Source organism: Rhinatrema bivittatum, chromosome 4 (genome assembly GCF_901001135.1).
Source record: "Rhinatrema bivittatum chromosome 4, aRhiBiv1.1, whole genome shotgun sequence".
In the NCBI taxonomy this organism is placed as follows: Eukaryota; Metazoa; Chordata; class Amphibia; order Gymnophiona; family Rhinatrematidae; genus Rhinatrema; species Rhinatrema bivittatum.
The window spans coordinates 79,257,072-79,269,902 of record NC_042618.1 but is presented as its reverse complement, the minus strand read 5'-3'; the positions used below and the strand labels follow the sequence as shown (position 1 = coordinate 79,269,902).

Genomic DNA, 12,831 nt, shown 5'->3' with positions numbered 1-12,831 from the left:
GGGGCAGATCTTAAAACCTGTGCGCAGGAATTGATTTGGTTGCGCAACCCGGCGCAAACAAATCTACGCCCAATTTTATAACATGCGCGTGCAGCCATGCTCATGTTATAAAATCCAGGGTCGGCGCATGCAAGGGAGTGCACAATTGTGCAACTTGTGCGCCGAGCCGCACAACCTTCCTCCGATTTCGGATCGGCCTCGGAGGGAACTTTCCTTCCGCTTCCCCCATCTTCCCCTCCCTTCCCCTACCTAACCCGCCCCCCGGCCCTACCTAAAACCCCCCTTACCTTTGTCGGAGAAGTTGTGCCTGCCTCCCGGCAGGCATAGATTACACACACCAACCGACGGTCGGCCCGCAATCCCATGCACAGCAGACCGCCAATGCCCCATCCCTTTTTGCAAGCCCCTGGACATACGCGCGTCCCAGGACTTGCACGCACCGTCAAGCCTTTGCAAGACCGGCTTGGCGCGCGCAGGGGCAGGTTTTCGGAGTTACGTGCATATGATACACACATAACCCTTTGAAAATCTGCCCCTTAATTTTCATTCAAGGTCTTTTTCTATGTATTCACATGTATACTGTTAGCAGAAAGGGATAAAATAGCAGAGAGGTAAATGATTGTGCAGGTTACATGCTTTCATTGTAAGTTAATAGTGAAACAACTAAAAAATGTGGTACACTTCATGGATAGTTTGATTGCCTTTAAATTCTGCTGGATTCTGTAGGTCTGTTGATCACCTATTTGGCTAACAAAGCTTTGAACTGAAATACGTCCACTTAAATAAAGCTGATAGTAAAACCATCTCTCTCTTGCCCTTATGTGGTTGCTTATAGTAATAATTCCACTGTTGGTTCTCTGCCTTTTCTGTATTTCAAATGTTTTTGCATCTGACACCTAAAGTGGTAGCCTGAATACAGATATAATCTAACCTATTTCCAAATTCACTCTTTCCATTAATCCAAAACATGGAAAAACAACAGGTTTTAAAAACAGGGCCCTTGGATTTTAACACTTTAAGATGAGTTAGAAATCTGTAACAGCAAAGATAAAGATATTCTGAGTCAGAGAAGGATTTGAGCTGTACTGTTCCTTGATTCCTACCTGGGTAAAGAATGGCTCATAAATTTCTACTCCTTTATCAGATCCCTGAAGTAATATCTCTTGGCCACGTCTCCAGCTGTATCGAACGGGAGGATTTGAGTTGGCAATACACCGGAGAAACACTGTCCTTTCATAATAAAACTGTTCTTTTGCTTCTCCTATACTTTGATGGACAGTTACAATTGGATCATCCAAATCTGGAAATGAAAACAGCAAACAATAACATTATTGTTTACTTAATTTAGCTAAGCCACAATTGCTAACTACAGAGTGCTCATTTTCATAAAATTTTTCGCTCTGGTATTTTTTTGTGTGTTCCTGAAGTGACAACATAATTACAATCTTCATAATTGTACAAAAAAGAAAATTCAAGCATGCAGCCACCAAAAAATGTACACAAAATGACAGCCCTTTCTTTCCTTTTATAAAAATGACATCATATGTGAACTGTTATTTAGTTGTTAAAGCACAGGCTTGGGAGAAAGGAATCAACAGTTATACTATAGCTCTGGGACACTACTTGACCTCCGACAGAGCGTTTTATCTCTGATTCCTCAATCTAACCACTATTATAAATGAACCCTACTTACACCCGCCTGGAAATTACAATAAAGACTTTGTATTCCAAAATTAATAGGTAAGCCATCCATTCTAGGAAAGACTATATATATATATATATATATATATATATATATATATATATATATAAATAATATTTTGGAGAGCTATAGTTAAAATGCCCAAGATGTTTGAATGACAGGAACAGAACAAAATGTGAATTAACATATGGCAGTGTTTATCTCTAGATAGTGAGAAATCAAGTAACAAACGAGAAACTGCGAAGTGATTGCTGATTTAACTAGTATACACCTACAAGGTACAGCAGTAAGATCACTTAATATATATCTCTGCTTTTCTTTCTGCAGTTTGAAGTCCCATTTATAATGTATAGATATACCATACCCGTTAATTATGTACGCTAAAGGAAAATGGAAAATAAGAAGCAACTATGAGGACTGTCAAATCCATGTAATCTCCTAACCTACATGTTTGGCTGCTAAAGCCAACTTGTAACTACTACATGATGGCATGGGTTCAAATTCTGACATGATAAACTTACACTTTCCTTCTTTCAAGGTACATAAAATGAATACCAGTTTAAATCTTTAATTTATAATAGCAATATACATTTATTTTAAAAAAAAGTACATATCAGAACTGAAAGGTCATATTTGGTTAATTCCAAATGGACCCAACTGAAAAAAGGTTTGCCCGAAAATACCTCTAAACTTTAGGGCTGTTTTGGTTTGTTTGAAAAATGTAAAAAGAAAAAAAGTGGCTTTCCCTGGGATCTCCTGGTGCTTCTTGGAGTCTCCCTGAGCCCTTCTGGCCTTCCCACACAATTGTCAACAAGCTGGGACCTGGCCTACCTGAATGGGCTGTGCCAAGCCGAGCTGGGGCCCCGCCAGGCCCTTTCAAACCACATCCTATGCTACAGAAATAAGCCATGACAAGTGACCTCCTTGACCCCCACTTTCCCCTTCTGTGGGATTTGTTTGGTATGTTGAAAAGAAGAAAGAGCAATCTCTACTTCCTGCCCGCCAATGTCTCTTCAAAAATGGAACCAACTGGCACTGAGACCAGTGCTAAAGTATGTTAAAATGGCAGCAGTTTCAGGGCCAGCCGGCACCATTTTGTCATACAGCCGTGTGTTTGAATGGCCAATAAAATGGTATCGGCTGGCCCAGAGACATCTCTTTGGCACCACTCTCAGGACCAGCCAGCATCATTTTCAAAGGGTCACTGGTGGGGCAGAAATGAGTGGGGTTCACTTATGTCCTTGTCTTTCTTGCAGACAAGATCGCCATGGAAGGGGTAAGTGGGAGCCATGGAGGATCCTAGCCCTGGCTTCTTTTCAAGGAGACAGGGGGTGCAGGGGCTCAAGGGGGGCCAAAGCTAGGCTTGGCTCAGCTAAGCCCAACCAGGTAGGCCCTGGCCCCTGATTATTGGCATGGGGGTGAGTGTGAGGGGGGTCAGGTTCTCCTTTTTTTTTTGGGGGGGGAAGCCCCTAGGACATGAGGAAGTAGCAGGAGAAGCTTCATGTTGGGTTTTCTGTTGATTGGACTGAATAAAAATAAACATTAAGCAAACTGAAAAAATGTCCTTCCCACACACGCTGAAATGAGAACATGCACCAAATTTTTTTTTACCTACATATCCCTAATTTATAACATTTTATTTATCTCAGCAGACAACACAACATTGCCAATAAATTCAAACTGTAAATACCCTTCAAAATAGCATATACCTATCAATGCTTGGTTTCACATACAGATATTATTTCTATGTATTGTTGACTATGTACAAATTCCCATTACCGCTTGAGCAATATTTACTCCATTTATTATGATACACATCCATATATTCTGATAGCTTACATTTTTAAATGGTAAATACTTGTCATAAACTTCCAAAAGTGTAGATTTAGTAGTCTGTAGCAGCAAAAATGCCTGGCAGTACCTTATAGATTAAACAATTTATTGAGGCATGAGTTTTCAAAGATAAGAATGCACATCATATGTTTGTTTCAGATAGACGTTTCCATACATAAGAACACTGATATTACTCTTTACACTGCAACTAGCAAACCAAAACAACACGTTGAAAATTATGAAACAAAAAATGCCTCAACTTAAATATTGAATGGCAGTATCCATTTTATCCCAGTAAATTTAGAAGCCTGACACATTTAAATATCAAGACACTGTATACGTAGGTAGGTTTTAAGACATTTCTTTAAAAACTGCATATTTGATATAAATCATAGTTCTTTGGGAAGGATGTTTCTAAGAACTGAAGCTCTACAGGAAAAAGCAGAGATGAGTTTTAGTTAATCAAGCTGACTTAACAAAAGGAAGATCTAATAAACCTTGTGAATTAGATCTCAAACTAGAAAGCAAGCAAGAAATTATAGGTACTCCAGTTCTAAACAAAGTTATTTTCTCTCTATTAACTAAGGCAAGGAGGAGGGTGTTAGATTTGCAGGAAAATACTTTTTCTGCAGATTTTTCTTTTCTATATAGTCATGACACAAAGATCTGAACATGCTGCAACAAGTGGAAAACATTTAGTGAGGAATAACATCTACTCATTATATAAGAACCCCAACATTCCTTTCTGCAAATCTATGTTGCTAAAAGCTGAGGGGCAGATTTTTTAAACAGCACGCATGGGGTACATTTGTGCACGCTACCCGGCGCGCACAAATGTACACCCAATTTTATAACATGCACGCGCTGCCGCGCGCATGTTATAGAATCCGGGGTCAGCACACGCAAGGGGGTGCACACTTGTGCACCTTGCGCGTGCTGAGCCCTAGGGGAGCTCCGATGGCTTTCCCCGTTCCCTCCAAGGCCGCTCCGAAATCGGAGCGGCCTTAGAGGGAACTTTCTTTTCACTCCCCCCCAACCTTCCCCTCCATTCCCCTATCTAAACCGCCCCCTCAGCCCTACCTAAATCCCCCCCTTACCTTTGTTATCTTCTTTACACCTGCCGGCCCACTGCTGGTGTGCCATCCCCAGCATGGCCACCGTGCCGGAGGACTCGGGACATACACGCGTCCCGGGGCTTGCGTGCGCCGCCAAGTCTATGCAAAATAGGCTCGACATGCACAGGAGCAAGTTTTTGTGGTTACGTGCGTAAGTTATGCGCGTAACCCTTTGAAAATCTACCCCTGAGTGTTTGAACGTGATACTTTGTTGTTTAAACATTGTTTGGTTTTTTTGTGAGATTTGAATGGAGTTTGTTTTTTTTGTTTCTATTTTTTTAGCATAATATATATTTTAATTTTTTATTTATGCAATTTTATATTACAGAAGCCAAGAATATTTCTTGGAGTGAAAAACAGAAAATGACAATAAGAAAAAAGAAAAGAATAAAATCCTTAAAGCACCATAATAAATTATGTCAATTTTAATCCAAGTCAACCATATGAAGATCCAGACACAATTCAAAGAGAAAAATTAACATAAATATTTATCACCAACAGGGGCTCACAATTAATGCAGGACTCTCTTCTGATAATACAGTAACAATAATTAGCTACAGAATGAGAAGCATCATCTTCTAATGGCGACTTATTACTTAGGAAATGAGATAATTAAGCAGGTTTAAAAAAAACACAGGAACTCTCTCTAAACTTGACACAACATTTGCCTGGGTATTTCAGGAACAGAAGAACTCCCACCTGAAGGAAGTTAGGTCTCATAACTAAGAATTGCTGCCTCTTTTCCTGCATTTATCTGGCCACAGCTAGGTAAAGCGTGCATCAAGCTAGGTCGAGAGTACAATGTAGAGATTTCATTTTTGTGTACCTTTCATCACTCCAAATCACATCAAATCTTCACTGATGTCTACTGTGCTGTTCGTACCTCTGACTGTGCATGTAAAACTGCCCCCCCAAACCCTTGACCACCACCAAATCCTCACCTCGAATTACTATTTTACCCTCCTACAGTAGTATAAATAGTTGACTTATATGAGAGTCTCTCTCCCTCCCTCTCTCTCCATATCACAGGCATGATAAATTTAGTATGTGTGGCATATCTCAAAAATGTCCCAAACCATGCCCCTTTATTTATCGCAGGCAGTATTCATGTAAAATTTATAGCAAAATGATAAATCTAGGTCATTGTTAGCTCACATATTTACCCATCTAAGAAAAAGAATGCTCAGAGAAAACAACTGCTTTGGCAAAAGGAATAGTGCAGTAGTAATTAAATTTGCTACAATTTCACAAGGTAGTTCAAAGACATCTACTTCCCAATTAATGCACTATTAAAAGGCTGGAACATAGATCAAAAACTTTTCTGCAGTGCTAATTAAACCTCATTAAAGTACACTCAACATGACAATATAAATCTTTTTTAAACTAAATTTAAGACTTTAATTCTAATTTTAACTAACACTATATTCAATATTTAAAAAATGAGCCCTTATATAAATTACCTTCTTTTTTGCTAGAGAATTCCTTCTAAAAGTAAAATTTAAATATTGTATTTGCTCAATTAGTTGTAAAATTTGGTGACAATATATGACTGCGGCTGTTTCTTGAACTGGGTTGTATATTCTAGTAGCCAACTCACTAGATTCTGGATACGCTGTAGATGGTGTCAGGGATTTTTTTTTTTTTAAATCAACCTTGCAAATTACCATATTTTAATTTAGTTTTTGATTTATATTCCGCCTTTTGTGATTGATCAATCACTTCAAAGCAAGTTACATGCAGGTACCATAGGTATTTTCCTGTCCCCAGAAGAATTATAATATAAGTGTTTCATTTACCAGCACGGTATATTTTTCTAAAGTGTTTTACTCATGGAAATGGGCTTTTAGAAAAGTGCCTACCCTACATGCAAGTAGAAACTTGTGCTCACATATACTGCACACCTACTTTTATCCGCATTAGTGGGAGGTGCTCCTGGAGTCACGGTTAGGGTGGGGTTTGCCTCTGTGCACATATTTTCAGTTTTCCAATGAATGATAGCTTTTCTGGGAAAAATGTCCACACAAATTAGAATATGTAAATGTGTGTGAGTATTTTCCCTTAGTTAATTTTTAAAATAAATACATATACAGTATATACTTTCATTTTGAAAATCAGTGGCTACAAAGTCCACTAATGCAACCAGTGTTAAAAATGACCCTCTAAAGCTCCAAAGCAAACCTTAACAATTAATTTTGTTCTTACAGTAGTCTGTGAGCACAGCTCCCTTCCTCCCAACCACTCCCCCCCCCCCCACCTCAACAATACAACAATCATAGTTGGCATGACAAAGACATTGTATATTCTTCTTACTTAGCTCTGGGGTCAAGCAGACATTTTTACCTGTGACATATAATTGGAAGGTATTTTCATAGTGTTGTGCCTTTCTCTGAATCAATACACACAGAGAGGCTATAGAAAGTACATACCTCCTTCCAAAATGTTCAACTTTTGTTTCTTTATAGACTGGAAGTAAAATGCACTAAAACAAAGTTTGTTCCATGTATCCATACATCCTATCTGTCAACGGTTATGTGAAAAATATATTTCAGAATTCCTTAGAAAATGAAGTAGAAATAAAAGTGTGGAATAGCTTAGGGGGTCATTTTCAAAGGCTTATCGCATGCAATAAGCCTCTATCGCACGCGAAAAGGTCCTTGTCGCGTGCGATAGCATTTTGGGGCGGAGTCGGGGTGGCGAGGGGGCAGATACGGTGATGCCTTCACTGGCGGCGATAAGGTTAGTAACCTTATTGTCGCCAGTAGTGCGCCAAATAGCACCACCTTTCATGGTGGCACTATTCGGTGCAAAAGCCGGCAGTGAAGACACTGTGGTGTTGCGAAGGCTGCCAGCTTTCGCAGGCCCGCCCCCCTTCACCCCCCCACCCCCCATTTTCACAGGATTCATCATTCTGCGATAGAATGATGAATCTAGGCCTTAGTTGGATAAGTGTTCATCCTTCTGTTACAATTCTAAATACTTAAAGCCTCTAAAAGTACACATCAATGAAGTGGCCCCCACCTGAATTAAACTGTACTGATTCACATGATGACAGGATAAATGCAGCTGTTGCATTTGTTATTTTTTTACTACTGGGTAGTACATTTCAAAGAAAAGACCCAGCTATGAGCACCAAAATGCTATCAAATGAACTCTGGGGCAAAGATGTGGAAAGGAACAGATCTGGGGATGGATATAAAAAAATGTCAAAGTCCTTGATTGTCCCTTGCAGCGGCGGATTCCCGAGGATGACCGGCCCGGGTATTCGCCGCTGTAGCTGGCCCAGGACAAATCACCTGGTCTGCCGAGCGCGGCTCTGTCACAGCCACTCACGGCAGACCGCATGACTGGAGCAACCGGCCCACTGGGGGATGCCGATCCCCTGATAAGCCAATCCGCCCCTGGTCCCTTGGAACATGATCAAGATTATTATTGATCAGTGAAAGGTGTATGACACCACCGAAACCCTGCCTAGATAAGGCCATCTATCCAAACTGGATAACTAAGCAAGAAGGAGGATGATCCGGGAGGCAACAAAGAGTCCAATGACAACTTTGAAAGAGCTATGGGTTTCCATGGCCAAGACTGATCAAAGTTTGCATGTGACAACAATATCCCAAGCTTCCACAAATCTGGCTTGAATAGTAGGGTGACAAGAAGGAAGCCATTAATCAACAAAGCCCATCTTAAATACCATTGGAAGTATGCAGAGGAACACCTCGGGCATACTGTAGCCATGTGGCAAAGTTTTGTGGTCAGACCACATTATAATAGAATTCCCTGGCCTTTTGGCGCAAACCCAACACAGCATATCACCCAGCAAACACCATCCCTACTGTGAAGTGCAGTGATAACGGCTTTATGTTATCAGAATGTTTCTTATCAGCAGGGACTGAGAAACTTGTAAAGATAGAACGGCCTAAAAATGGAGAAAAGTACAGAAAAGTCCTTGAGGAAATCCTGTTGCACTCTGCAAGAAAGCTGAAACTGGGATGGAAGTTCACCTTGCAACATGATGACAATGAAGTACCCAGCCAAAGCTATACTAGAGTGCCCAGTCAGAGCCCCAATCTCAATCAAATAAAATATATGTGGCATGACTTGAAGATTGCTGTCCAGCAATGCTCTATAAGAAACTTGACAGAGCTTGAATAGTTTTTGTAAAGAAGAATGGTTTATATTGACAAAAATAAGTGTACAAAGTTCATGAAGACCTATTCTAACAGGCTTACAGCTGTAGAGACTTATCCAATTGTTGGATTTCAGAGTGTGTGTGTGGGGGGTATATTTATATGCTTTTTCCTCCGATAAGCCATATTTGGCTCTGAAAGATGTGGAATATTTTGTTTTAATGAGTAGAAAAAAAATCCTCAATGCTTGCATGTCTGATGTACTAACACAAGAAAATGTGAAAAACATTCAAGGGGGCATTGACTTTCCATAGTCATTATGTGTGGTTTCTGCACCACAGTATGCATACACCACCGTAATGGGGCATATGTGCACTGGCTCAGGACCGCCCCAATTCATCCCATTGCAATGACTCTCCATCGAGCTGAGGACTGCTCAGCCCATATGGCAGCCATATGGTGTTTTCAGGATGCTTGCCCAGGTGCACATGCAATCTCATTGATATTGGGTGGTGGCAGGGAGGAGAGTATCAGTGACATGTGGCCCCATTGGGCTGGTGAGAGCAATTGGGCCATACCAATGGGCAAGCTCATGGCAGTTTTACAGTATTTGCTGTCTCCCCTAAAGCAATGGCTCCCATGTGATTCATACAACTCCATCTCGATACACACTCAGCCCTCCCCAGTTCTCCATATCTTTTCAAAACCTCACTGGTGCATCATATCATCAGGGTTGGCCCATGATACCAGTATTCTATAATAGGAATGCACTGTATAGAATTGTCCTCTGTGTTTCTTGTAATAAGAATACATTGTATACATTTCTCCATCTATATTATTACTAAGGAGTAAATTTTCAAAGGGGTTTCACGTGTAAAAATAGCATATATGCACATAAGTAACATATACTTGCATTAATGCCAATTTATAAACATTGCAAGTAAACACGCATTATCCATTTCACTCATACATTTTACCAGTGGAGAGAAGGGGGGGGGGTGGCTAGGGGTATTCTGGAATGGGGTTCAGAAGTACATGCATATGTGTTACCAAAATTATTCATATACTTTTACACCTGATAATTGACTCATGAAAAGGAAATTGGACTTGTTTTCTGGCTGTAGTTTTTGGGTGGGAGGACTGCATGAACTGATGGGGTTCAGAGTGAACTTACAGAAGGCTTAGGTGAACTCAAAAGGAATGCGTGAACTGGGAAAGGTATTGTTGAACTGGTGATATCAAGTATGCATGCAAGTATTTTCAAAATGGTATATGTGAACTCATTATGAAACACCTGTCTCAACTTATAAATCAGGGATATTATGTGTACATGTTTATTAAAATACATAAAGTAAATGTTTTCTTGCATTGGAAATATTTGCATGTACTGAAACATAAGTGTGAACTTTCAGAGCAGAAAAAAAGTGGTATAAATTATTAGTATTAATTTCTGTGTATCCACTTACACATGTAAATGCTGTACTGTGGACAGTTTTCAAAGTTAGGCTTCCTAATGTTATCCCTATTGTGGTGGAGTGCTTGAGCCAAAGTGAGATGGGGGGGGGGTCGTCAATTGGGGGAGGAGCCAGAAGGGACTACATCTGTGAGGTGACCATTGGAATTGTCACCTTGGTGTTATGGTTTGTGTGGGTTTCGTGGACCCTTGGCCCGAGGTGAGAGTTGTTACTGCCTGTGGGAAGGAGCCCCAAAGGCGGGAGGCAAGGTCTGGTACAGCTGGAGCTCTGGGAGAGAATTAGTGGGGAGGCCCCGCAGAGTGGGTGACAGACACAGCAGTGAGGAACCCCACAGTAAGCAGGTTTGAGTGAGAAGCAGTACCTGGAGGAGACCTCTGAAAGGGTGGCACTAGGCAGGCCCGAGGAGCGAGAAGTGCGAGGCAGGAGAACAGGAGGTATACTGTAGAGGCAACCCCACAGGGCGGAGCTGCGGAGCCAAGGAGGTACTGATGAGATGATGTAGACTACCCTGCAGAGCGGGGAAGCCTGAGTCTGGTCCTCAGGTGATGACGTAGGCAAGCCGGAGAAGCGGGGAAGCCCGTGAGTTTCTGGAGTGCAACATGGGCACCGCCCTGAGGAGCAGGAAAGCACAGACATTCTCTGTAGTATAATGTAGGCACTGCCCTGAGTAGCGGGAAAGCACAGACAGTCTCTGTAGTAGAACGTAGGCACAGCCCCGAGGAGCAGGGAAGCACAGTCTCTGTTGTAGAACATAGGCGCTGGCCCGAGGAGCGGGGAAGCACAGACAATCTCTGATGTGGAACGTAGGCACTGCCCCAAGAAGCAGGGAAGCACTGAAAGTCTCAGATGTAGAATGTAGGCACTGCCCCGAGGAGCAGGGAAGCACTGACAGTCTCAGATGTGCAACGTAGGTACTGCCCCGAGGAGCAGGGAAGCACTGACAGTCTCAGATGTGGAATGTATGCACTGCCCCAAGGAGCGGGGAAGCATAGACAGTCTTTGATGTAGAACGTAGGCACTGCCCCGAGGAGCGGAGAAGCGCAGAGATAGGTCTACAAGTGGTGAGAACGTTCTCTGAGGCAACTCCGAGGAGCGGGAAACCTATGGGAGGCATAGGGCTAGCCCGAGGAGATGGGGAAGCCAGGAGACCGGGTCTCCGGAGATAGCACACACAAGCCCCAGGGTACTGAGATCAAGAAGGGTCTGAGAAAGTCACCACGGTCTAAGGAGACAGGAGCTAGCAGTGTAGTGGTGGAACTCGTTGCCAAGTTGGCTAGTGAGGGGCGAAGGCAGTGCTTAAGAACCCTGATCCAGTGATGTCATCAGTCAAGGACTCCCTGAGGTTCCCACCATAGCAGCTTCAAAAGAGGACCCGGGGGCGAGCGCGCGCGCCTAAGAAGGCCCAGAGTCGGCGTGGGCAGAGGCGGCATCCCGGCCTCCATGAGGAACCAGGAGATACGTGGCAGTGGAGGCAAGCCCCCCGCCACGAGCAGACACGGAGAGGGAAGCAGGACAGTACAAGATCTAAATAGACGTGGTCACAACCGTCTGCGACCGACATCCATAACACTTGGTAATATACAAGCAGATGACTGAGACAGCAAATAAGCTTGGTGGGGCTAAGAAGACAACCAGTAGGTCATTCCGCAGCTAATGCAAGAGGGTTGGGGCCAGCAGTCTTGCTGTATGAAGCCGACGGCCCAGCTTGGACTGCCTCCCTCCACAGAAGACTTTAACACCATAAGATCCTGCTGAGTCAAGGCAGGTCTTTGAAGGCATGAAGCAGCAGACATGTGGGCCCAAAGGGTATCCCCCAGAGTAGGGGAATAGGTAGGAAGGTAGTAAAGTGTTAGGTCGGCTCGCGCTCCGAGATTAGATTCCTCTGTTAGGTCTCTAAGAAAGGACTGTAGCCATATCTTATCCATACCAGACAGATGTCTTGTGTTTTATGTTTGAGATGGTGGGATAGTTGTTAGAAGCAGAAGTCACAGTTGCTCCAGTTAATCACTAAAGAAACTAATGGATCATTTGAATTTGTTTCTAGCTAACTGCTGTTTCTGAATTCAAGTTTTGCTGCAGCACTGACATATGAATTATGCCACCCCATACCCGCAAAACATAAGCACATGCTTCCTCGATTCTCTACAGTTGTTCCTATTAGGCATTTTTCCAAAAGACTTTGTTAAAATTATGTAATTGTTCAAGATCTGTACCCTCATGAATCATTTTAACTACAGTAATAGCTGTAATAGCTGGAATGATATATGCCCTGCTTCCAAAGCTTAAACAAATCTGATTCCACTAACAATGTAGTCACTGAAATGCCAAGCCAAAAATAGCAATGTAAGCTACTAAGTAACAAGACTTGTTATTAGACATTTCATTCAAATGTTGACTCAAGTTATTTAGAACAAGATTATGAATCTATAATACAACTCAATAGAATTGTATCCCATATAGAATTTTCACTTCAGTAATCTCAGTATAATTTTCAGTTACATTCAAAGTAAATCAATCAATCAATAAATACATACATAAGTACAATTCATAATAGCAATACAGATGAACCCAGGCTAAAC

General features: G+C 42.1%; 1 protein-coding gene across 1 annotated transcript in view; it reads right to left on the bottom strand.

Annotated features, from left to right (window-relative positions):
• MDGA2 (MAM domain containing glycosylphosphatidylinositol anchor 2) overlaps positions 1-12,831 on the bottom strand; it is a 1,648,575-nt gene that overhangs the window by 843,800 nt on the left and 791,944 nt on the right. The window contains exon 4 of the mRNA XM_029598388.1: positions 1,104-1,300. Coding sequence (XP_029454248.1) covers positions 1,104-1,300 — 197 coding nt within the window. The remainder of the gene's footprint in view (positions 1-1,103; positions 1,301-12,831) is intronic.